Consider the following 26,801-nt stretch of genomic DNA (forward strand, 5'->3'; position numbering starts at 1 on the left):
CAACCTCCTTTCTTCCACATCACTAACTCTTACCCATTTAGGGATCACAGGCAGCTCTAAGAACTGACAACATCTACGGACCCAGAAAAGTGCACACACACACACACACACACACTTCCGAGAAAATAGTTCAAGGGACTCACGGACACCCTGAAGCAAAACCCAGGTTTGAAACCTCTATTCCAAACAAAGTCTCTAAGTATCAACACTGATGGATTTTTTTTTAAAGATTTTATTTATTTATTTGAGAGAGAGAGATCACAAGCAGTGGAGGGGTGGAGGGAGAAGCAGGTTCCCCACCGAGCAGGTAGCCCAATGTGGGGCTCCATCCTATGACCCTGGGATCATGACCTGAGCCAAAGGCAGACACTTCACCCACTGAGCCCCCCAGACGCCCCGCTGGATTTTTCACTCACTTGTCTCCTTTGTACTTGCCCCTCCTTTCTGGCTTCCCTAGAGGTGTGTAAGGAATAAAATAAGGCTCAGAAGCAGATATATTATCTTGCCCACATCCAAGAAAACTCTTCCTGCTCCCACGGCCCCCACTGCCCCCTCTGCCCTCATGTCTTCTCCAACTCAGTGAAGTACCCAGCTCAGGGGAATACCCTGGAATCACCTCCTGTCTGCTCTTCTGTTTACCACTGGTGTGAGACAGCTTTATCAATGAATCCGTCACCCCAGGCCTTCCACCATGAGCACAGGGTACCTATTATGTTCCTAGTAAACAACACTGTTCCAGGCTCTGTTCTCATGAGGCTTCCATGCTAATGGGAGAAACAATATATTGGCATACTAAAAGAGTAAATTACAGGGGCGCCTGGGTGGCACAGCGGTTAAGCATCTGCCTTCGGCTCAGGACATGATCCCGGCGTTACGGGATCGAGCCCCACATCAGGCTCTTCCGCTATGAGCCTGCTTCTTCCTCTCCCACTCCCCCTGCTTGTGTTCCCTCTCTCGCTGGCTGTCTCTATCTCTGTCGAATAAATAAATAAAATCTTTAAAAAATAAAAAATAAAAAAATAAAAATAAATAAAAGAGTAAATTACAGCACATGCTAGAAGGTGGTTAGTGGCTGGAAAAAGGGAAAATACAGACATATAATGGGGTAGTAGCGATTGTAGGGGTGGGTTGCAGCATTAGATAGATGGATATTCAAATAGGAAGAAAAGTCAAACTTGTGGGTATCAGTGGCGGGGTGGGGGTGGGGGAGGTATATTTTGTTTCTTTGCTGTCTTTCTTCCCCTCTAGAATGTCAGCTCCATGAAGTTAGGGATTCTCTCTTTGCTGGTGTTCACAATTCCTTCCCAAGTGCCTGTAACGATGTCTAGCCATGTCATAGGTCCTCGATAAATACAGCTGAAGAGGTAAATAGGTGAACAAAGTAAAATTTACCTTTCAGGCTGGCCGAAATGGAGGGTTAGGACCACAGTTCTAAATCCTACCTTCACTACAACAATATTCTTAATTAAATGGTAAATTCAGAGTAGAGAGAGAAAAGAAACTGAGTCAAGATAGATGCGCCTCTTAGAAGGGAAAACTGAAAACTGTACAGGAAAAATGATGCTAATCTGGTCTCCAACTTTAGAACAACCAAATAAGGAATGGGATTTAAAAAACCAAAACGACAACAACAACAAAAAAAAGGAGATCTCAGACCAAATAGGATTTTAAAATTAGAAATGACCCTTGAAATACAGGGCTTCCAAATGCTGAATGATTCAGAATGCCTGGGTGGCTCAGTCGGTTAAGCGTCTGTCTCTGGCTCAGGTCATGATCCCAGAGTCTTGGGATCGAGTCCCACATAGGGCTCCCTGCTCAGTGGGGAGCCTGCTTCTCCCTCTGCCTGCCGTTCCCTCTGCTTTTGCTCTCTCTCCCGGACAAAATCAGATAAATAAAATCTTTAAAAATAAATGAATGCTGAGTGATTCATCAATTAGGCTGTCAGTGAGATGCATGGAGACTTGGCCATTAAGACAGATGCCACCAACCTGGAAAGTGCCAGCCACTCACCCCGCGCCCCACTCCCCACTGCAGACCCGCATGTCTGCAACACTCACCACGCACTGACGCCTGTGGACCTTGAGCCTGGTTGTGGCTATGAGCTCAGTATTTATCCCTTGATGCTGATGAGTCTGAGGACACAGGTTGGGTCCCCCCAGAAACTAACAAGTGCTGACTCAGTTCTCTAGCCGCAGGTTACACCTCTGACTTTGTCCAGTGATCCCACACGTGCATATCCCCAGTTATACAAGGAGACAGAGTGTGTCCATGTATGGGTGCGCACGTGCACATGTGTTACCGGCCACCGCAAAAAAAGGCACATGCTTCATGTTGAAGAAGGCTACAAGTGATCACTGGGAATGGAACGACCCCCTTACGCGCAATTACAGTATTAAACCACAGCCCTAAATACATCTCTCTCCATCAGCTTCTCCTGAAAATACTATCCAATTCTAAGAAAGAATAAGAACTATTCAGACAGAGGGCCACGGGCAGGACATACTGTCCCTCCACCTTGCCCCCAGAAGCTGGCTCAATCTGGTAAAAGCCAGGAGCATGAGATGCCTGGATGCCACAGCATGTACCTTTACTGACGGCGGATCTCCCCCTATTACAGGTAATGGGAGCTTCAGAATCTTCCTTTCTGTCTGATTAGCGATATCAGCGCAAAGCTGAATCACTTTGTCGTAACAGTTCGACCCCTGCAATACTGTACATCATTAAATTTTTAAGGGAGCTCATTGGGGAAGTCCTTTAATCCTTTAATAATTGAGTTGAGGGAAAGGCGCCAGTGAGGAAGCGCATTTACCTGAGCTGATATTAACTAGGTTTGGCTACTAATGGCTTTCCAACGATCCCACTGTGTCCACGTTGCCACTTAAAAGAGTACAGTCCATTTGGCCTTTGCTCTTTAACTGTCAACAGGGAAATTGAAAAATAATACATCACGAAGTACCGAAATGTACATCACAGCGCTCCCCACAGTTTTCCCTTCTAGCACTGTGGAGTTCGGTCGAAACCAAGTAGAAAAATTCATTCCGTGAATCAGTTGGGTGTCTATGATAACATAACCTGTCACTGATTTTTTCCACTGAAGTTACTGGCCACAGAGGCAGAACCATTGAAAAATACTCGGCTCCCTTGGTAGCACCAATTTTAGCTTAATCCCCTTCTAAGTGAAGAGGTCTGGCCCCTTATGACACTTACTTATTTTTCTTTCCTAGGGTCATATGGATATGATGTCCCTATACCTAAGGAAAGATTCATACCCATCCATACACTGCTTTCCTGCTCCCGTCAAAAACATTCTCACTCCCTCACTGGACACATCAGTCTGTGACCGTGTGCCACACCTCTCAGAACTCAAAGGAAAGGCACTGAGGCAAACCATATAAACTCAAAGAGATTATGTGAATTTGCCCGGACCCACCCAGCCAAAGCAGAGGCGAATGCAGGATTATGGCTCAAGGCTTCTGGAGAAACCCACTACTATCTTCCAGGTCACTCTAGTCTCCAGTCTGAGAAAGTTCACATACCAACCAACCGTGTAAACGAGACCATAAACAGTGACAGCCAGGTGGAGAGAGACTGGGCCATCACAGCCTACGAGGAGGACCACGTCCCCATCCTGGACGCCCTTCTCTTCAGGTTTCTCCTGGGTATCCCAGGAAGCAAAGGCCCTTCCACCACCAGGCACGTGGACAGTCTAGTTGCCTAGCACAGCTCACTAGCTCCAGGCCTGGGGAGCCTGGCACACATGTCCTGGGGAACTGGCCACACCATGTAAACCTTGGGCCACACCGTAACCAAATGGAGTCCTGACTGCTGAAGAGCGGAGATAGGAAGGTGACAGACAGCGAGGTTTGCACTAAGACAACTAGGGTCTGAAGAAGAAGGACACGGGCTGGAGCCTCCCTCTGCTGGCCCCCTCAGGCCCATGTACCAGGGTGGCCTTGGAAAAGACGCAACGTGGGAAGCTGCCGTGGCTACCTGAGGAGTGACAGAAAACAGACCCACCTTCTGTGGGCCTCCATTCTGTGGTTCAGTTCCCGCTAATCCATGGAGACGGGCACAAAAGAACAAAGGGAATAAATGGTTGGGAGAGAGGAGAGCAGGGCCAGACCTTTCCCCAGGCTTCTCCTCTGTCAGCTGGATGCCCCTCTCTCTCCTTGATCCTCAACCTCCTTCCTTTCCTGACGAAACGCATCTTAGCCATCAAGGAGGCTCAAGACTAGCCCATCCTAGGACATCGTCCCTTCATTCTAGCTCCACCCCATGGACTGCTGTCTCTTTCCCTTCTGACCTTTCTTCTGCTGTCCACCTTCTCAGAAGAGCTGGTCATATCACTCCCTCTGCTCTTTCGACTACATTTGACTCTACAACCCATTAAAATGCTGTCCTGTCCCTTCTATGCCTCTGATGAAACTACTCTTGAGGGATGCCTGGGTGGCTCAGTGGGTTAAGCATCTGCCTTCGGCTCAGGTCATGACCCCAGTGTCACGAGTTCAAGTCCCCCATCGGGCTCCCTGCTCATTGGGGAGCCTGCTTCTCCCTCTGCCTGCTGCTCTCCCTGTTTGTGCTCGCTTTCTGACAAATAAATAAATTAAATCTTTTTTAAAAAGGAGAAGAAGAAAACTACTCTTGATAAGGTTACCAATGACTAACTGTCAATTTTAAGAGCAAATAGGCAGCCCTAGTTTTGGAAAGTCCCCACCACTGTCCTGTCTTCCAGAACCCCACTCACCCTGGCATCCCCTCCGGCCTCTGTGCCGTCCCACCGCAGATGGGCTTCTTGACCGCCGGTGCTCCTCTCACTCTATGTAGTATCCCCTTGGGCATTCCCCTCTTCTCCTGATTTATGTGATAAAATACCCTAAAGCTTGGGGTCCCCTGGTTATGTATTACTATGTACTCTTCCGTAGATTCTTGGCGCTTACCACAATTTGAAATATGCCTTTATTTATTTAGTTTATTTTCTGTCGCCTCTTCCATGAAGCTTTTATAACAACCCCAAGCAAGTCACACATAGATTAATTTATCCATTCACCCAACAGACATTTGTCTAATGCCTACTGCGTGTCAGGGACCGTGCAAGATGCTGGAGATACAGGTCTCAAGAAACAAAACACAAAACAAAACCAGGAAGGTCCCTGCCCTCACCGAGTTTATGACCTAATGACACAGACCACAAAGCAGCAGATAAATATAGACTTCGTATGGTGACAAGCAGTATGGAGATCACGAAGAGCAGAGTACTGCAGAACCAAGGGACGTAAATGAGTGGGCTCTCTGTCCTACAGGCCAGACCTCTCTTCACACAACCTTATCCTTCTCTTAGGCATCTGTTTAATTTATGTCTCTAAACAGGCTCTGCTAGATTGTTAATACATCCGTGTTTCATTTTACTCATTTTTTACATACCTGGCACATAGAGGAATTTAATAAATCTGTTTGATGATTAGATGAATGAATGAGTGACTTAATTAATAAACCAACTGTTTATAAGATTCCATTTAATTCTCAACTTGAGAAATCCGCATACAACCAGGTAACGTGCATTCCAGTTACTGCTGTATTACCTGAAATCTCTAGTTTCATTACACGCCAGTTTACAGAGATTAAATTCAGACCTACATTCCAAATCTCTCTAAAATTGACTGGAACTAGTTTTAAGTGAACCAAGTGTCAGCACCGGTGAGTGAAATAATACAATACAGGAATACTTAATTTCCTTAAAAACCAAGATTCCATTATCCCTTTTTTGATCCAGCCAGCTCATGTAATAAACAAGAGGGAGTCAACAGTTTTGAAAATCAGCCTCCTACCAGGGCACAGAGGGATCTTTCCTAGCTGAGGCTGGGGCTCGCTTGAAAATACAACACAGTTCAGAAGAACCCTCGGAAAAGGGTTATGCAAGGAATGGATGGACAGCTGCTGGCTAGTCCCAATGGAAGTTATGTTTGGAAGGCTCCAGATCTGATATTCAACAGTTCTGCTGCCAAATGTGCAGACAAGCTCCCAGAACAAGCCACCAATAGCAAACTCTGGGAGCTGGAGAGAAAGAAAAATGGATGCTTGTCTGCCTTTTTGTCATCCTTCCGGTGGAGAAGAACAGCTAAGCTAGAGGAACAATGGAGCCCAATGCAGATGGGATGGGACAGGAAAGGATGGCGGCAGGATGGCTTTGTGGGTGTGGAGTTTGATAAACAGGAGCGATGGGTGGATGCTAGCAGCTTTCTCACACACACACACACACACACACACACACACACACACACACACGCTCAGGCAATCCCCAATTCCAAAAAACTTCCTTAAAAACCACAGAATACGTAAACAGCTGACCGTCAGAAGGCTGCCTGAAAGCTCAAGTATCTAGCAGGTGGGGACTTGTTCTCCAAGAGCTGGTTCAACGGGACAAACTGAGAATTGTGATCTCACTGGGGTGTGAACACCAGAATTCAAGCAGCAGATGGTGTGATTTAGAGGAAAGGCCATTGGACCAGGAGTCCACGGCTGGGGACTGCATCCCAGCTTCCCTCTTTGCCAACAGCGTGACCTTGGGCAAGTTCTTAACCTCTCTGAGCCTCAGTTTCTTAGCTATAAAATGCAGAGGGAGAAAAACACCTCTTCTTTTCTAATTTTTAAAATTGTTGTGAGGTCCAATAAAGAAAATACATGCGAAGTTTCTTTGAAAACGGAAAAGGAAGGCGCCTGGATGGCTCAGTTGGTTAAGCAGCTGCCTTTGGCTCAGGTCATGATCCCAGGGTTCTGGGATCAGGTCCTGCATCGGGCTCCCTGCTCAACAGGGAGTCTGCTTCTCCCTTTGCCCCTCCCTTCTACTTGTTCTCTCTCTCTGTCTCTCTCTCTCTCACACAAAAATAGATAAATAAAATCTTCTAAAGAAAAAAGAAAATGGAAAAGGATACATTTTTTTCAACATGTCCTTTTATGGAAATTCCTACGAGCCAAGCATTGACCTGCACACTTTTTATTTTATTTATTTATTTTTAAAGATTTTATTTATTTATGTCACAGAGAGACAGCCAGCAAGAGAGGGAACACAGCAGGGGGAGTGGGAGAGGAAGAAGCAGGCTCCCAGCGGAGGAGCCTGACGTGGTGCTCGATCCCGGAACGCCGGGATCACGCCCTGAGCCGAAGGCAGACGCTTAACGACTGCGCTACCCAGGCGCCCCAGACCTGCACACTTTTTAAATATTAACCCAAAATGACCCTAGGAGATTGGTACTATCATTACCCCCATTTTAGAGAGCGGAAACCAGCACTGAGAAAGTAAGACCCTTGCCCGAGGAAATGGCTAGTGAGCAACAGGGCAAGGATGTGATCCCAGACACCCTGTGCCCACAGTCTATGCTCTAAACCACTAAAACCATGCAGAGTTAGCATGCACAGCTCCTGAGAATCTAAATTCTTTTACTCAAATAAAAATAAAAAACAAATATAATACCCAACCTTGTAGAGTTCTCTGTATTTTACCAAAAAGCTTTTCATGTTCATTTTCTTAGTCAAGTGTCACAATAACCGTAGGAGGTTGATAGCATAGTCCCTTGCACGGATAAGGAGATTGTGGCTTGGACATCTCTTGACAGTAGGATGTGTGTTTCCAGTTATCTTTCCAGGAATGGAGGGAGCTACACAGTGCCCAAACCAACCCTACCCACCTGTCCAACCCCTTCCATCTATGGATATGGATTTTTGAAATGGAAGACCCCAACCAGGAGCAGAATCCAGGAGAAAAGGAGCGGGTGTAAAATCACAACCAGCCGAACAGGAAAGCCCCCTACAAAGTGGTATTTGCATTCTGTCCAAAATTATCTCCTCTACTGGTCCCATTCTAGGACCTCAAATTCTACTGTAAGGTAGTCATTCCTTTTCGACTGAACACCCTTTCAGTTAAAAAGTATCTTTAAAAGAACACCACATTCTCATGTACATCCCAAGTGAATTATTTCATAATATCCTGTCCAATTTGACTGATAGCTAAGACCAGGCTCTATCCTGTACACAAGATAATATGAAATTTATAAGGTCAAGAGATGGGTTCAGAGCACAAGATAAGCAAGAAGACAAGACTGAGCTGAGATCTTGAAAAGGGGGTTGTATAACTAGTGTTCTGGTTGAATCTAGGGATGCTGGGTACATAGAGCCCCAAGGGAAAGAGAGGCACAGGGACCAAGCAACACTCTGGCTAAAGAAATGCAAAGGAGGGTCTTCTGGAATGTTCTTCCTCCTTGGGTTTCCAAAGTATACCTCACGGCACTGCCAACTGGTTTTCGTCTCTGAGGAGCTGGCCTGTACCCCTGTGAAGATGGCGGCCATCACTGTCTGTGTACCAGGAACACATGCACAAAGGAATCCCTGCTACAATGTAGGAGGGGCAGGAGGAGGGGGGGTGAGGGGGGCCAGCAGCAGGGGAGGAAACTCTCGATGGTTATGTTAAAAAGGATTTGTTCCACTGTCAAAACCAGAAAGCTCTCCCCAAGAGCCAGCTTTAGGAAAGGAACCCTGAAATGACAGAGAGGGGGTGGGTCTATTAAGGAGGCTCCTTGGAAAAGAGGCTGAAGTGAAGAGCAGCATGGGGCCAAAGGCAGGTATGGCCGCAAAAATCCACCTCTGAACTGTGATGGCCCACCAACGCCTGGGGGAAGAACAGAAACTGGGCTCTGGCATCTCTTCTGGGTCCCAGAAAGAGGCTCGCTAAGCCAGCCTCACTCTCTAGGGCAAGGACAGTCCTTTAAATCCAGGCCACTGGAGCAGTCCTCCATCACCCGGACTGGGAGAGGGCCCCGTGGCCACCAAGCTCCTGAAAACTGTACAAGCCGCATCTTCTCCACTCAACTGCCCATTCCCCATTTTAGGCCCCATCTTATCCCCCAAAGACATCAACCTCTTCTCCAGCATGGAGCTGGGGGCCCCAGGCCAAGCTGCCATCGGCTCCTACTCAGTTAGGTTCAGGCTATTGGAGTCCTCAAACAAAGACATATTTGGACCCTCCTGCAGAGAGAGAGGGGACCGTTTCTGGGCCCAGAGGGAGCTGCCCTTAATCTGCTGCACAGTGAATGACAACAATGTTAAGAATGAAAATATGGTTTGGGGGATCGTCCCCAGGAGCCCAACATTTTGGTATTTAAAGGAACTTTAATGAGCTTAAGAGGCTAATCTGGAGTTCAGGAGGGGGTGTTTTGTTTTGTTTTGTTTTCAAAAATCCTTTTAAAGGTTCCTTAGGCTCCATAGGGAGAGGCACCAGAACTGCAGTCTAGGCGTGGCGCTGGGGTAGCAGAGGGGCCGATGGAACCGGAGAGGAGGCTGCTGGAAAGATCCCTTCCATCGCAGCCGCAGCCGCAGAACCTGTGCTCCAGAGATAGAGGAGGAGAAGTTCTTGCCAGGTTGGACAAGCGCCATGTCCGAAGAAGCAGCAAGAAGTTAAGGATGCACGGTGTGCTTACATGCTATCAGAACTCCTCTGGTTTACCGGCGACAGCGTCAGACTCAGGTGCTTCTCTGACCCCCACCCCCCGGAAACATCCATCTAGAGTGACAGCACACAAGGTGGCATCCACGGGGGCACCAGGCACACTCAGAAGATGTTCGGGGGACCCTACCAGTCCCCCAAAGAGCAAGGGTCATGAGATGACGCAAACCGGAGGGGTGTGCCCCTTGCCAACCACTGAGCTAAGCCCTGCTCCGTAACAGGGGGGCCATGAGACAGGACTGTGACTTTGGCATCCAGAAGACTAATTAGTTTCCTCCACGTGAGCAAATCAAAAGAGGCCTCATGGTCCATAAGGATGCCCTGGGGGGGAAAAATGAGGCGGTTGATGAGATGGTCTTGAAGTAAGATCTGATGCTGGCAAGAGTCATGTTACTAGAATTCCACAGGGCACAGGGGAGTGAGGGGGAGGCAGAATGGGAGGGGGCCAGATGGGAGCACCAGATACAGCATGTGGTCCATTCCCAGCCATGCTGGACGCTAAAGATATTTGTTATATGCACAGAGTTTGACTGGGCCTGTCAGGCAAGGTAGGCTGACCCATAGTGGCCAGACAACTAGCAGGGCCGGCCCATTACTGGATAACAATGATCAAACGCCAATCTAATAGGCTGGGGAGACACTGGAGTCAGAAAAGCCAGACATATTTACTGTTATCCAAAAATAGGTTCCCCAAACTGGAATCGGGAAAGACTCTCCCGTGGAGTCTGGGCTAGAGGGCTAGGAAGAGCACAGTCCACTCTGTATTTTTACTTGTGGTGACATGATGGCTCACTAATGGGGAATCTGGCAATGGTCTCCTTCAATGCTGGCTCATCCAAGCATGGTGGCCAGGTGACAAGCCCCACAGAGGACTCGGCTGCCTCGGTTCGCCAACTGAGAAGAACAGCACAGAGGCAGCTTTTAAAAATCTTCTTTCTAAATCCCCAGATGGGGTCATCTGTGATGGGACCCAGCAGACACACAAGGTGAGACACAGATGGAGGCCCCGGTCTTATTCCGTCCATAACATCTTCGCAAATACTTCTGTGTTTCTGCTGCATTCCAATCGAATCTGCTGTGTGATCCCAAAAGAAACTTAATCCCTACCCTAAGTCTCATTTTATTTATTTTCAGTACTGTGAAAACAAACATGTAGCAAGATGACAGTGTTTACACCTCCTTTTTAGCCGATGCAGCTCTAATCCTCCTGCTAACTCATGCCAGGGCCCGTAGCAATTTTATTAATTTCGTCTTGGTTAAAAATATAGAGACAGATAATTGTGCTTGACTAAAATAACAATTTGACATTTGGAAGGTGTTCCCTTCGTTTCAGCAAGGCGGTTGGCCGGGCTGCATTTAACATATGACAAAGAGACACAGAGCGGCAGCCGACGTTGGTCAGCGATCACAGAACTAATTCTAATTGTGATAAACTAACTAAAACGTCCCACATCGTGCTAGTCAAAAAGACCACGGAGACGCTGTAAATGCCAAGCTGGTTTTCCTATAGGTTCCAGTAAAACTGGGCACACAGGAGAGAAGGGCCTCATGTCTTTTGTCCTCTAATATGATTTCCTTCAGAACCCTTTCTACATTCTGCTCCTAAAAATCACCAACTTTCCCACAGCAAAGCTGCAAGGGTGCTGGCAACAACACGTCTGCATGTCACTAAGAGACTTTCAGAAAAACACAGGTGTTCCCAGGGGGCAGCCTCAGGCCTGCTGGAGAGAGGACAGGGCCCTCCGGGACAGGGACCCTGCTTCTCTGGGCAGAGGCTGGGAGAGGCATGCCACCCCAGGGGCCCCCACTCCTCCTGATCTCAGCCCACAAGAACTCCCCTCTGAAGACGTGAAAGGACATTGAAAAATCCACATTAGAAAGATCTTTGAAAAGAAAAAACCTGAAAAGCGCTCAAATAAGGCTAAGGGTTCACAGTTATGGCAGAAATTATTTTTAAATCTTTCCGTGTGATCGCACATCCACCCCCCATCGTTCGTTCCCTGAAGTTGTACGACTGTACTTAACACTTAAGTGAATGGGATTCAATACGGGTTATTTTGAATACGATGGGATTCAACAATGCCGTGTTGTATGGGCATTGACCCTAAGAGGCTTTACTAAATTTCTGATAATATAACGAGTATTTTAAATCCTTGCCTCTTGTCTCACTCCGACATGCTGTGACCCAAATAATTTCTTTGACCATAAAGACTAATTAGCTGATAATTTAAGAAATGGAATTGTTCTCATTAGAGAAAGAGTACCTGCTCGTGAGCTCCGAAAACACATTTTTCCAGAATGAGAAAGCAACAATGACAAGGCCTCTCTAAAATCAGTAACAGTATTTTGGCGAATGCCAAAGTTATAAATGAGAAAAATGAAACTGAAAGGGAAGACAAACAATGAACTTTCAGAACAGCTCCTGTCACTGAAAGCTGAAAGCAAAAGCAACTCCTTACTAGGCGGATGACAGAAGTCCCAGGACTCTACAGTACGTACAACAGGACTGGATAAATAACTTTCTATAACGTGCTCCATTTATGTAAGGATCTAAAGAATCCCACAACCCTCTTCTGAAAAGCAACGTTCGTATACAATTCCCAGAATACTATTAATATCTACTTGTGCTGTCTAATTTTATTTCAAAATTTTAAGTCTTAGATTCCAAGGAAGTCCTACCCAGGGACCAATCCATATAAAAAGAGAAAACACCTCTGAGCGAGGACTGTTTCCAATCACCCTTCAAATAAAAAAAGAGATTAGTCGGCCTGCACCAACACACAGCCACAGCCCGCGGACGGTGCTTACCCCGAGCTAAACCCCCCTGCAATTTAATGCAGACACCAATTTATTACCGAGCTGTGTTTGATTTTTATATTCCTTACATTTTATTATGCCAGGAGCGGGGCCAACAAAAGATAAAGTACAGCAAGAATCTACAGCTGCCTCTGTAATTTCGTCTGTGGGCTCCCTTTCAGGAGTAACTGCATGCCCAATTTTGATCTCCTAGTCATGTCCCAGTAATAAAACCAAACTAATTAACTAATTCTTCTCCCTTACACACACATCCTACACTACCTTGATAAAATGCAGAATTAGTTCATTACTGGTCCTAATAGAGATCATTACCTCGGCCATTTTCTCCGAGGGGCTGCCAATCAGCAGGCCGAAGGCTAGACCGAGAAAGCTCTAAATGGGATATCCGCTTTGCCCCATTGTAGTCCCTGTCTTCGGAAAATTGGTCTGCTCCCAAAGAAAGGGGAGGGGAAACATGGACGGGCCCTCTGAGGAAAGGTCTCCCAAGGCCTGGGATCTGTTGACATGTGGGGAGTTGTGATGTTATGAGAACAGCCCTGATGACAGCAGAACTATTCCACTCTGCTCCTAGGATGTCCAGAACAATCTACGGGATAATGATAAACTTCACATGTGAGAGGAGAGGGCCCCAGCTGACGCACCGAGCTGCCAGGCACATGAAAGAAACAATATAAACTTGATTTAAATGTGGGATCCCTTCCAGAAGGCTTAATTATCTATTGTATTACCGCATTCCCGTAATTCAGCAGCCTCTTCTGTCTCCAGCTGAAGTCCAACTACAGTATTTGTTTGGAACAAATTCAGGGAAAGCTCCAAACTATCCAGATCACAGAGGACTCAGTTAAATAGGGAACAACAGTTATATAAATAGAAGTCCCCCAGGCTGGAAAATATTTTGGTTGTCTGCTAACTTTTAGGAACACTGAAAACAGCGGGATCCAGTTTTTAAACATCCATACCTGTAGCACCCCCCTGTTTTAAATCACTGGGTATAGCTTCAGCAATTCTGTAAACCTATCATCCCACCTAACTAGTTAGTTTTCTTTGATGACCTGTCATGCTCAGAAAAGATCGCCTCCAGCTCTTAATTTCTGCGGACATTCATAAATCAGTGTTCTGCACTCCGGCCTTAAATGCTTATTTGTTTTGGATGATCAGAAGAAAAATTACTCCTAAGGGTGTCATAGTGCATGAGACAAATATTTAACAAAACATCCTGAAGTCTGAAATGGATGGCTGGGTCTCAGCTGCCACTGTCAATTCCATTTTTTTTAATTAGACAAATTTGGTGCTTGACACCAAGAAGGTGTAACCACTAGCTGATAGAGTAGAATTTTCACTTTTTAGCTGGCCACCTGACACCACGAATAGGCAGCTAATAATTCAAATGCAAAACTGCCCACAGCACCTATAAATGGCTAAAATAAATGCAATAAACTCGCTTTGTTCATATTATGTTTCCGCCCTTCACCAAAGACTGCACGTGAGCTATAACGTTCTTTCATCTTAATGTGCAGGAATAGCATTTGAACTTGGCGAATCTGGAGAGCAGGGTATGCCTGACCTGCATCTCCACCATGGGCTTCCTCATCTGCCCCCCGCACAGTCCCATCACCTCACCTCCAGCTCTTCTTCCTCTCCCTCCATTTGCCTTGTCTGGGCCTCAGATTTTAAAAAGATCCACCCAAAAGGGCAAAATTATTTTTAAAGAATCAGTTCGTTCAAGAGGAAAAAAGTGCTGTCTGGGACTGTCTCATGTTATCTGCAGCTGAAAACGTCCCTCTAGACGACAAAGATCCAGTCATTCCAGAGGACTCCTAGGCAGTACCTATTTCTGCACTTAGAGGAGGCTTCTAAGAAATCCTGGACAGTTGGGAGAATACAGAAGGCAAAGAGGTTAGGCTACAAGCCCCCTGAAGGCAGCTGGGACTTGGGTCTCATAGCCTCTCATCACCCAGCCCCCTGCCTTACATAGAGAAGCTTGGCTGAATAAAGGAATTTGTCTGGAGCCTGGTTTTGAAACAAACAAGCAACCACCATGCACGCTGATGCCGTGAAGATTATTCAATATATGAAAACCCCATTTTGTTGGAAAAAAGAATGGGATCGAGATGGGGAACAGAGGAGAAACTAAGACTAAAACCCATCCTTTAAAAAAAAAAAAAAATTGAGGGGCTGGGCACAGACCCGTGCTGATAGGGTGCCACGAGCTAAATAGTGCAAGAAACACCATTTTGCACATGTGTTTCCGAAATAGATGTTAGAATTAAAATTAAAACCCCTCATTGTAACATCAACACCTCTCTGAACAATGCAGCTCACGCTCCTCTACAAAATCTTCTTGGTTCTGGCCAACAGCTGGCAAGTTGATCCCTGCAATTTTCCCTTTGCAGAAATAGCTGTGAGAGAGGAGAACTGACCTTAGTGGGCTCCTAATAAGCCCAAACCCCGCCAAACCTGGGGGGCTGAGATGGAGAGGACATTGTTGTGTTAAGTACTTTACAACAACTGTTTCTTCCCCTCTTGACACAGCCTGACTTCCTTAAAGAAGATCTGACTGGCCAGACAGCTGTGTTGACCCTTAAGCCTTCTTTGATTCGTGATTTTTTTTTTAACAAACAGAATAGAAATTCACAACCCAAATCCTTTCCTAAGCTCCAATACTTTTGAATTCGCTAGTGTTGTGCCTGAAGGATGTGGACATTTCAGTAATCTATAAGCAGAAAGATAAAGATTGGGTCTACACAATCCCAAAACCTTCAGATGAAAAGCAAGACGGGGGGGGGGGGGGGGGGGGGAAGCGAGCAATCAACCAGAAGCTTTATCCAAAGGTGATACTTGAAATTCGGTGGGCAAAATCTGCTTAATTCCCTAAAAATTGCACTTTTCACTCAGACACCGTGGCAACAAACAGACAACCAAGAACACATACAGGCATGTCTTCTTTAAAAAATGTTAACCATAATTACCACTTTGTGAAGTGGTCGTGTGTTTTCATTTCTTTATTCATTTCTGTATTGTCCAACGCGCCCCAAACAGAACATGCATTCTTTTTAGTGCTAAAAATGCAAAGTTATCTTTTCAAAATGCCCAGTACCCCTTCCACAGAACAGCAAAATTCGAGTAGAGGACGGTAAAGGAGCAGGGGGCGGCAGAAAAACTGTGCGCCTGCGTGGTCACTGGGTATCAACGCTTTGCCAGTTTTCAGTAAATCTCAGAGCCCAGGCAACACTGAAAGGAAGGTATTTCTGTTCTTGCTCAGTGTTTTTGTTTTTTGGTTATGCGGAGACTTCTGCACCCCCCCTTCACTGTGTTTTTAATAACGTGATAGGAACTGCTTTTCTTGCACACGGCCCCTCCCTTGATTATCCCCACGTACTGCTCTTTTATTCACCAGTAACAAATGCGGAATTCTCCTGCGTGCGCACGCGCGTCCAACTCGGCCCCACACACCAATCCCTGTGTGCAAAAAGAGAGGCCTGCGTTTCAGCCGCCTTCCTTGCCTTCAGGACCGTGCACAGCTTTGCGAAGTCAGTGTCCCTACTGCCGAGCCGTTTTGACGTGGAAAAGCAGTTCCCTCTCCAAGGACCCACTAAGCAACTCCGGGCCTGCCTGGCGAGCACCAGGAAATCCTTCTAACTCCCACTCCCGGCCGCATCCAGGCTGTAGGCATTACAGAAATCTAGATTCCAAATACTCCTTTCTTAAATACCTGCCGCCTAATTCTCCTCCAAACACACCAGAACGGTTACGTCGGCAGGAGAGAACTGAATCCGGGGCAAGGCTGCACCGCACACCCACGCGGGAATTCGGGGAGGAGGGAGCCTCAGGTCAGGGCCCGCTTCTGGCCTAACTGCCCCTGCGCCCCAGGGTTTTTGAGAAACGGGCGGGGGGTCGGGCACCGTAAGAGAAAAGGCAAACAGGGTGTGCGCGGAGCTCGAAGGCGCAGCCGCGCCATTTCAGAGCCCAGTCTGTCGCGACGCGGGTGGACAAAGCCGAGCGGGAGCCGCGCAACAGGGGACGGAGGCCGTGCGAGCAGAAACCTCGCTGCTGGCTCTAAGCGCGTGGGTGGCACAGACACGTGGCCAAGACGGAGTGGGAACCCCGCGAGCCGACGTGGGCCACTGGCAGCCCGCGGGGCACCCCACGGAAGGGGAGAGCCGGGAACAGGCCGAATCGGGTCGGAGCCCCCACAGAGGTGTGTCCTCTGGGAAGGGCCACGTCGGAGTAGGAGCTGGGAGGGCTGCACACCGGGCAAGCAGGGAGCAGTGGCTCGCGCCCCCGCGGGCGTGTCGTGGCAGGGCACACCGCGCACGTCTCCGCCGCCCCGGGGGAGGGCAACAGGCCACAACCAGGGGCTGAACCGGCACTCTGCGTCCCTGGGAGAGCGGGTGCCTCTCGCGCCTTCCGGAAGCGGGCGGGGGTCAAGGAGGACCGGGTCTCCAGCGCTCGCTGCTGGTGCCCGTGTGGGGGGCGCGCTCCGGCGACGCGATCACTTACTTCTCGTAGTCATACTTGCAGTAGAGCTTCTTGTCCCGGTAGAAGCAGGTGGTCTCCAGGGGCTCTTTGCAGGAGGCGCACTGCACGCACTGCTCATGCCAGAAGCTGTCGTTGAGCCGCAGCAGAAACCTGTCCGAGATGACCCGTTGACAGCCCTCGCAGACAGACTTGGGGCTCACCGCTCTGCCTACAGCAGCAATAGACGGTCTCCGGTCAACCGCGCCGGCCCAGCACCGCGGCCAACCCTGGCCGGGACCCGCTCGGATCACTCCATGCCCGCCTATTTCCCTTGCGCCCCCCACCCTGGGAAGCCCCCCGCTAATCAACCAAACCGAGTTTTAGAGAACGAGAAAAATCAAACCAGGTGTTGTTTCTAATAAACATTAACTCTATGGGAAGGTTTAAATTCTACCAGGGCAGGGGGCGGAAATCAAGAATAAGTGGCCTTCATTATCAAACCTACCCAGGTATTCGCGCAAATGTGCGCACAACCAGTAAAATTAGACTACAAATAAATTTGCGCTCCCAGGTTTATCTCGTAAGCATTAAGTCACTATGCTTGTCTCTTTTGACTATTATGAAAACGGTGAGTCTATAAAAAGAATTTGGGGGGATTGGTTTTTTCCTTTGGCTAAAACGTGATTCTGTTGTGTTTTTTGAGGGAAAACTTTTAAATTTTTTATTTTCTCCTAAAAAGTCTCAGGCGTACAGAAAAATACCATCTCGCTCCAGGCAAAGAACCCCAAAGTGCTGCGCCTTGGCTGGAGTACTAGTTGCAGGTGGGTTTATACGTATAATTTTATGTATATATATATGTATGTAGACATATTCATAATTAAGAAGCATCAAAACGGGGAGGGGAAGAGGAAAGAAGCAGGGCGCGGAGATGCCGCGGGAATTCTGGGAATCCCGCACGTTCAGCTACCGCGCTTGCGAGCGACACCCACCCCAAACCCACTCCACGCAAACAGGGAATGCTCTCTACCCTACCCCCTTGGACTTTTGTCCATTTGTTCCTTTATTTTGCTGGGGAGGGGTGCCCTTTTTTAGGATCTGGGAACGCTTGGCCGCCTTTGTCAGCACATTTCACAGCTATTTAAAGAAGGCCTTGTCCCCTGATAATAATACTCTTGCGCGTGGTGTCCCAAAGGGCCTGACCCTTCCCCATTTCCTTGCTACACTCCTGTCGCTTTTTCCCTTGGGGGATCCTGCCACCAGCTCCTCAGTGGGGCCAGTCGCCTTGGGGCACGCGGGGAGGGCTAAGAAAAGTAGCGAGATAGTTCTCAATTGTAAAATTGTCTATTCGTTCTGTCCTGTCTCGGCGTTCAGGGCCAGGACCCTGGCGTTGGGAGCCTCCGTGAGCCGGGCGGAGCGCACACTGTGAGCCGCGACGCCCGCTGTAGGCACAAGGTCGCGCGCGCTCCGTGCCAGGGCAATGCCACCTCAGGCCCCCGCGCTCTTCCGACGCTGCACCGAGTCGAGAAGTTTCCGAAAACGCGGTTGAAAGAGGGGAACTCAGTGCGCGTGATTTCGTTTCATCTGGGGAGGAGGGGAAATTCCTCTCTGGATATGGTTTCTCCAGCCAAACTGTCTCATCGCCTTCACCCCGCTCTAGCGGTTCCGAAGGACAGAAAGAGGCAAGAGGTTTAAATGACAAAACGAAAATCCCTCCCGCTAAAATATTAAAACACCCGCGCCCACACCTGAGAAGCACCAAGGTCGGGGTGGGAGGTGGGGTTGAGAATCCTTGGCCCAGATCAGCGAGACCCGCGCGTGTGGACACCCTTTCGAGGCCCTAGGCTCGCGGCTCCTCCGCGGTCGCTGCAAAGGGATTGGGGAGGCAGGGGGAAACCCGCTGGCCTCGAGGTCCGGCTCCAGTTAATTAAAACAGAAGCGAGGGCCCTGCGGTGCGGGCTAATCCCCGCGCTGCGCTGCCCACCGGCCCGGAAAAGCCCTTCGACCGGGCCCGAGGCTGAGACTGGGGCTGGAGTTGGTGGGGACGAGAAGCCGCCTCGAACTTGGGCGCCTTCAAGCCTCGGGTTTTCTATTCTCGCCCCTAGGCGGCCGAGAAGCGGGAGGCGTTTACGAGATGTCGATCAGCTCCGTGATTAAAAATCCAGCCCTGGGTATTTTTAATCACTTGCCACTTAGACGCCCACGAGCAATCTCGCCCGCCCCTCACGGCTTTGGGGAATTTGGTGCCCCGCGCGTGAGGCCTGGGGCGGCTTGTCGGTTTGGGGTAGGAAGGACCCAAGGGGACTGACGGACAGACGGAGCGTCGGCTCAACTGACTGCCGGACACGGGCCCTGGCTCCCTTATTGCCGACCGGGTCCGGGCGAGCTGGGCTGCAGAGCTGGGGGTCTGGTGGAAAAAGTGCGCCCGGGGCGCACTGCCTGAACACTCACCCAGCAGCGAGGAAAAGGACGCCGAAGTCTCGATGGCGCTTTGGAAGTTCTCCTCCATCTTCAGGCCGTCCAGCATGTTCGGGCCGGGCCGGGAGGACCTGTAGAGGAGAGGAAACGATGCTTCTGGGGTCCGTGCCCTCTGGGACTGGGAGCCCACAGCCGCCACACTCCTGGGAAAGAGCGGAGGGAGTGTCCAGGGTCACCAGAATGAGTCGGGAGGGTAGAGTCCAGCCAAGAGAAACGTGGGGTGGGAGGAGAGAGACGAGTCACCGCAAACTGCTCTGACTGATCTGATTTCACTTGAAGTCAACGCGTTTTGTACTTAGACCTCCGCCCCCCAACTGCGCTTCTCCTTCGCTTGCCCCCCCCCCCAACACACACACACCCTCACCCCGTCCTCAGTCCCAGGTTGCCCATCCCGAGTCCGACTCCGCCCTAACCTATACTAATGCGGGCCCTAGGGACAACTCTGCGGGAACCCAGCGACGTGGGGAGACTGGGATGAAAGGAGTGGGTGTTTCCCTCGTGGGGCCGGGCCCAGGCACGCGGGACTGCGAGGTCTACGGCCCGCGCCCCGACCGGTCCGGGGCGTCCCTCACCTGCCCCGGCCCAGGCGGGGCCGAGAGAACGAGCCGGAGCGCGCCCGCCTGCTCGCGGACCCCGGGCGCTGAGAGCTGCTGGGGGCGCGCGGGGCGGTCCTCCCGCCGGTCTGCTGGTGCCGGGAACGTCTGCAGGAGCGAAGAAGTCGCCTCGGGGAGGAGCCGCGGCTGGCCCTGCTCGCTCTTGGATGCATTTCAAATCAACTTTCAGAAACACGCCCGCCCGAGCCGGAGCCCAGGAACGCGCAGCCCTCCTTACCTGGTGGGCGAGCTCGCTCCCCGCGGCAGGGGCGGGAGGAAGCGGCCGGGCGCCGCGGGGAGCTGCGGCCGGGAGCTGCGTAGGCCCTCGAGGCTGCAGCCGGCGCGGCCGGGAGGGAGCCCGAGCTAGCGTCGGCCCCTGGCTCCGCTCCTCGGCGCGCCCGAGCCGGGCCGGGACGTGGCCGCGGGCGGGCGGCCGGCCTTCTCGGGACGTCCTGGCCGGCCCCGTCGCTCCTCGGGGGCGGGAAGGGCCGGGGCTTCTCCGAGGCCGGGAGCAAGGGCGGAGGCGCGGGGTCGTGGGTGCAAGTCGGGCCCTGCTGCGTCGGGGCGGATCCGGCCGCTGCTGACAGGGGCCGCGGCGCGGCGCGCGGCGGAGGGAAGGGGTGGGGTGCGCGGGGAGGCGGGCTGGGAGCGCGCCCCTGGAGCGGCCGCCGAGCTCCCTTTCCCGGCCCGGCTGCGCGGCCCAGCTCGCAGCGGCCGCCTCGCAGGCACGCAAAGTTTCCTCCCCTCCACGTGCAAGGGCTCCGTCAGGGCGCGCCGGCGGGACCGCCGCCCGTGCCCCCCGCGCCGCAGGCACCGCGGCGCTCTCACGCTGCGTCCCCGGCCGCTCTCCGCCACCGCAGGCGACAGCAGCACCGCAGCCCTTCCCGCGCCGTCGGAAGCGCCAGGAAACTGTTGGCGGGAGTGTGGTTGCTTGCGGGCCCCCAAGGCGCCGAGCTCCTCAATCCCCTTCTCGGTCAGCCGGGGCTCCCGCAAAGTTCCCAACTTCCACGGGGCTCGAAACCCCTTCACCGTTTCAGATGGAAACCCGTTCACGGATGGGGTGTGCAGAGGCCATAGGAGCCACGGCCAAAGCTTGAATCGGGCTCCTGGCAGAGACTAGGTAGGATCTGACCCCCAGACCCTGAGCCCTCAATGACACTGAGTCAGCAAAGGAAGGGGGCATACTTAGGGGAGCAAAGTACTGGGGGGAAATGTCAACTCCCTACACCTCCCAACCTTAGCTTCCAGTGGTAGACCTTTTAGCCCCTCCAGGAGCAGGAACAGGGTCTTAATCATCTGTGTGCTCCGGGAGGTTAGCACGGTGCCTGGCCCCAAGTGGATACTCAATAAATAAATCATAACGCGGGCTAACATTTATCGAACATTTTATTATGTGCCAGGCTTGGTTACACAGTTAACTCATTTCATCTTTACAGCAACCCTATGAGGTGAAGACAATGATTATCCCAATATTACAGGTGAGGAAAATGGGAGCAGAGTGAATACCACGGGAAGGGTCAGTTCAGCCGGATTCTCTGGGGACCCCTCAATTCCTAACCTGAAGGGAACTGAATTAGGACTGCCAGGCACTTTGGCAGAGTGAACCTGACCCGGTCAGATGCCACATCGCCAGCGCTTTTTATTCCCTTCTCCAAGGACAGGACCACTTCCTTATTTTTTAAAGAAAAAGTGCTGGCAGCTCTTTCTCCCATGCACTCGGGGGGCCTTGACCCCGCTTGCCATTATAAGTGCTTTCTGCCAGCAGCCACAAGCCAAACACAGAATATGACTTAAGGGAAACAAGGGAAAAGGGCAAAGAGTTTAATACTTTACATTTGAATGCTGCTTTATACTTTCCAAGATACTTTCACATACGTGATTTTGCTTGATCTTTACAACAAACCTGTGAGGAAGGCAGAACAAATAAGTTTTATCCATTGTTTCAGATGAAACTTTGGGGCTTAGCAGGGCTGGGAAATTTCTCTGATGTTGCCCAGATGGCTAGTGGCATGTCCCCTGACACCTGTCCTTTGTCCTTTCTGCCACCCCAGGTAGAGTGTGGGGGGGAAATATGAATTACCAAAGTATTCGTAGGATAACCTATAAAATAGAAGTTGGGCAAGAAAAAAAAAAAGTAGTCGGGCAAATACAAGCATAAGGAGTATTTTTAAATGCCCAATAGTTTTGGTTTCACTAAAGGTCTTGAATTTATGAAATATGTTTGACCGGTGGTAAGAATATTCCTTTTAGAGAATACCCTGAAAGTGAGTAGGTTCTCATCTGATCTGGGACCCAAGCCCCTTAAATGGTCTTTGCATCTGGAAGGCAGCCTGATTAGTATAGGTCACTCGCAAGTATCGGCTAGGACTGTCTTTCCCCCAGCAGACTCCTGGGCACCTTCACGAAGGGGATTGTGTCTCAGAATCACATTATGAACCCTGGGGTCCTTAGTGCAGAGCCAGGCACATACATGTGATTAACAAATGCCAACTACTTATCTGACGGGTGAGTGTTGTGCTCCCTAGGGTGGGGGGGGGCACTCTAGTAAAGGTGAAAGCCCATGGGGTCAGGAATCCAAGGACCTCACTTGCACGGCCAGCTCTCCACTGGGGCAGGCCAAGTTCACCTTTCTGAGCAACTATACTTCCCGCCTGCGATGATGGGGCTGTACTCACTCACTCAGTGGTCTGAAAGTCCTTCCTGGTCTGAGTCTATGAAACAATGGGGTGGAGTTGGCTATAGAACCAACAGCTCCTTATAATGCGCTTTGCAGAATTGGTCCAGGTGTAGACACTGATGTGGCTAAGTGATGTGTCCAAACCGTTAAAGATACACCTTGTGTGTTCAGGCTTTTCTCTTTTATGCTTTTATCTTCCCCCTCTCAATGAACTGGGGATCATGAACCCCACTCCTCCCCCAGTATCATTTCACTGCGGCCTGAATCAGCTCGGTGACATCGTGGGTAGGTAGACAGACATCTTTCCATCTGTGAAAGGTTCCCCTGATCATGTCACATGGTTTTGCATTTTAGACTCAAACGCTGTGATTTCACCTTTTTAATGACAGAAGAGGCCACAAAGCCCACTGTCCAGAAGCTCTTTATGAAGAAGCCACCATAGTCTCCCTTTTATCAGAAATACTGTTTTCTGAGAGTTTGTGGAAGTGAGGTAAACAGGCTTTAGAAGAGACACCCCAAATGACTGACTTTTAGAGATGGAAGTGACCTTAAAACTCATCTGGTCCAAGTGTTAAGTTTATATTGGGTCAAAATTCGTTTTCCTAGCACGGCCACATCTGGTCCATTGATTGCTCAGGGTTGGCCATTGGAAATGTCAAATCCTACTTCCAAGATCTGTCAGATGTGGGCAGAGCTGCCCTCTCTGTTCTGTTCACTTTGTTTCTGAACCTGCTCCAGTTTTCTCTATCCCTCCTAAATTATGGCACCCAGACCTGCTGCAGCTTTCCAGTGATCGTGCGTTCGGGACCTCGTCTCCTCTCTCTGGCCATAAAACACTCATTAACATGGCCTGATTTGGGGTTAGCATTTTCAGTGGCTGCCGCTGACTCATCCTGTGTATGTTATGAACAAAGCCTCCTCTGTCCTTTTCCATATGGGCTGCTGGTAGGCCACATCTCCCCCGAATTGCAATTGTACAATTGGTGTTTGGCCCCAAGTGTGGAAATTTAACTTTTATCCCGGTTAAGAGATAGGCAGCTGTTCCAAACATCAGGAATCCTGCAACTTCAAGCAGATTCCAAGAGATCCGGGCACTATGTCTTTTGCCTAGTACTTTGCTTTGAGGAGGAAATGGAGGGCCCTTGCCAGGCTGGTCTGGAAGCTGCCATCGTTGGAGGAAGACAGGCCAGGGTAATGAAGAAGGAGCAACAATGAATAAGGGGTGTCAAGAGGGTGGGCAGGGACCTGTAACCTGCTGGTACCGCTTCATCTGGGAGGGGGCCCTGGTCCTCTTTGAGGTCTCGGCCGTCACCTGTCCTCTGTTAAGGAGCCATCTGTGGAAGATTCAGGGAGGCAAGCAGACCCGCCGAGGAGCCACCCTTTCTACGGCAGAGAACCCAGAAGCGCCACCACCAGACTCATGAACGCTTGTGGCTGAGATGTGGGGCGAGGAGTTGAGGACGGGGTAGGCAGAGGCCCTCGCGTGGTGGGAGGGAGACAGCGAGGGAGGGAGGACATCCTGCTACAGAGTGGAGATGACAGGAACATGTTTTTTTACTTTCCTTTTCTTGCTCTCATTTCTGTGTTTTATTAAGGGAAACACAAAGGGAAAATTGTGTTATTTGTTAAAAAATGTCAAAGTGCGTTTCCAGCGAGAGGAAAAAAAGCAGACACGTTACTGCCTAGACAGAGAAGGCCGCACTCTGGTGGGGCGGCCAGAGACCAGGGTGGTGGGGGACACTGGGGCTGCAAACTCTTCTGACCTCGGAACTCTTCCCCAGGAATCCCCTGGTCCTGTGCTCACGTTCAGATCTCTCAAAGGAGCTAGAGCACCAGGCGCTTCGGAACTTTCTGAAGGTGAAAGGGGGCATCCCAAACCAGCCGGCCGGAATTGGGGGGGGGGTCAGCTAACAAAGGCACCATTTACAGCACTGCATTCTTTGGATCTTGTCTAGAATCATCCGCACGGCCCACCCCACCCGCCGTTGGACGGTGCGCTCCTTCGGACAAGGCTCCGTGGCAGACTCCTCTGTCTCTCCTGCGCCCAGCACAGTGCTTTCCCTCACCAGAGCCCCAGCGAGCATTTGTTAACTCAACAGACAGGGTCCTTAAGTTTTAGGCCATTTCATGGCATAACTGGATGTACTAGAAAGAGCATGCCTGGCTTTGGAAACATGGAGGCCTGAGTTCAACCCCCAGCTGTGACATGGATGAACTGTTCAAACTTAAATCAGTCAATTCCTCCAGGCCCCAGCATCCTGATCTGTACAACGAAAAGAATCACATAGTCTTCAAGAGTTAAGAGAAGAAATGGCTATGAAACCCCTAATAATCCGTCTGGTTCACTTAATGCTCGAATATCCTTTACGTTCCCATCTAGCCTGCTGAGGATCAAGCAGAAAGAGCTTCTGAAGAAAAATCATCTGGGCTTTGCTGTGTTCTCAGGGGCACACAGGAGCGACACCAGTGTTCAGACAGAGTCCCTGTGTTTAGCCATGGCACTTATCGCTGGGTAGTTGAGGCATCTTTGTGCCCTGGAGAGGCTGTGCCCTCTGACTGGGAGGGTGGCACTGGAGGGCAGTTAGAGGTCACACAGACCTCGGACTGATTATTGACTCTGCCCCTTATGATGGCTTGGGCAAGTTCCTTAATCTCTCCAAGACTCAGTTTCCCCTTTTAGTAAATTGAGGGAATAATTTGGGGTGAATTTGTGTGTTAAATGAAATAATACAAAATACCTTGCCCAGGAATAGGCATGTAGCAAGCGTTCAGTGAATTTTACTGCTGTCCCCATCACCACCACCATCATTCTCATCATCATGAGACAATAAGCACCTCTGGGACCATATTTTTCTTATGTGGCCCTAGCACCTAGCATGTGGGCACAGGTGTCCAGAGAACGTGCCTGAAATTAAACGGAGCAAAGACAGTCTTTGGCACCAAGTGGAGTTCGGGTGGAATCTGGCTCTTGATGCCACCCCCAACCTGAGAAGGGATGTCTTTTGGAAAAATCCCACATGCTCCATAACAAGTCCCCAGATTGCAGGCTTCCTGCCCAAGCTTCTCACTTGTGGGCTCTAACAAGGCCCATCGTTGACATCTACATGGGATACTTCACACTCAATACCGAGAACCTGGAAATAATGGGGGGCGGGGACACAAGGAGCGAACTCCCCAGGCACCCAAACAGAGGGAGATCTGTGAAGACATGAGGTCTGTTAAAATCCTGGGCCTGGTTCGCTGATTCACGTGGCCGCCACGCCTCAGTCATGCGCGGTGAATGTGTGGGTGGATTAGGCAGAAGTCTTTGAACACAGGGGCTGGTGGAACAGCGGGAGGCCCGGACTAAAGCCTTCTGCAGCACGGGGGTCCCCAGTGCTGGGGTGCAGCACCTCCAAACATGCCCACGGGCAGGCACTGCCCAACGCAGAGGCAGCTTTGCGTGAAGCAGGGGCAGAGCCCATCTCCACCAACCCAGTAGCAACGCCCTAGCTCCTTACAGGGATTTTCAGGAAGGAGGGGACCCCACCTGCCTCTCCACCCACCCACTGCATTAAACCAGAGTGGCCTCTAAGAGGAGACCCCTAACCCCTGAAACGCCACACTCTCATTTCTTCTGATGGATATGCCATGTTTATTCAAATGCTAATTTATTTACATCCTATACCCTGCCTAGTTTCTAGAAAGGATTCGAGGTGCCACACAACTATTATCAATACTGCGATAGATTTTTTTAAATTAAAATTATATACTGGGAACAGGAAAGCAAATCATCCCCCAAAATAACAACTTGGGGCTAATATTTTCATCGTGACAGAATACGAAAGGTCACTCTGAGTTTTCAAGATGGAACAGAGAAAAATAAAGCCCTACGAGATTGCTGTGATCATATCAAACTTTGCACCGGTTATATTTACATGTCTAGCTGGCTTTAGGAGGGACCCCATGATAAAAGAGCAAAAATACATAATTCATGACAACAGAGATCAAATCTGGGACCTCGTTAGCAGTGCTGGAACATTTTTACTTTTATATATGGACAGTACTTCTCCTCGTCTGAAAATAACCTTAGTTAACATGAAACTAAAGGTACATTTGAGCACTGGGTATTGTACGTAAGAGATGAATCACTAAATTCTACTCCTGAAACTAATATTACACTATCCGTTAACTAACTGGAATTTAAATAAAAACTTGAAACAAACAAACAAACAAACAAAAAACCACCCCCAAAAACCCTAAAAATGGATTCAACAAAGATCAGGAACAGAGAGAACAGAAATGAAGA

General features: G+C 49.9%; 1 protein-coding gene across 1 annotated transcript in view; it reads right to left on the minus strand.

Moving 5' to 3' along the window:
• Positions 1-20,220, minus strand: part of LMX1A (LIM homeobox transcription factor 1 alpha) — a 153,278-nt gene extending 133,058 nt beyond the window's left edge. Inside the window, exons 1-3 of the mRNA XM_045809558.2 lie at positions 20,075-20,220; positions 19,217-19,314; positions 16,811-16,997 (exon numbers count right to left, since the gene is read on the minus strand). Coding sequence (XP_045665514.1) covers positions 16,811-16,997; positions 19,217-19,292 — 263 coding nt within the window. The 5' untranslated portion in view covers positions 19,293-19,314; positions 20,075-20,220. The remainder of the gene's footprint in view (positions 1-16,810; positions 16,998-19,216; positions 19,315-20,074) is intronic.
• Positions 20,221-26,801: the final 6,581 nt, after the last annotated feature.

Source organism: Ursus americanus, chromosome 2 (assembly GCF_024610735.1).
Source record: "Ursus americanus isolate L20-20 chromosome 2, mUrsAme1.1.p, whole genome shotgun sequence".
In the NCBI taxonomy this organism is placed as follows: domain Eukaryota; kingdom Metazoa; phylum Chordata; class Mammalia; order Carnivora; family Ursidae; genus Ursus; species Ursus americanus.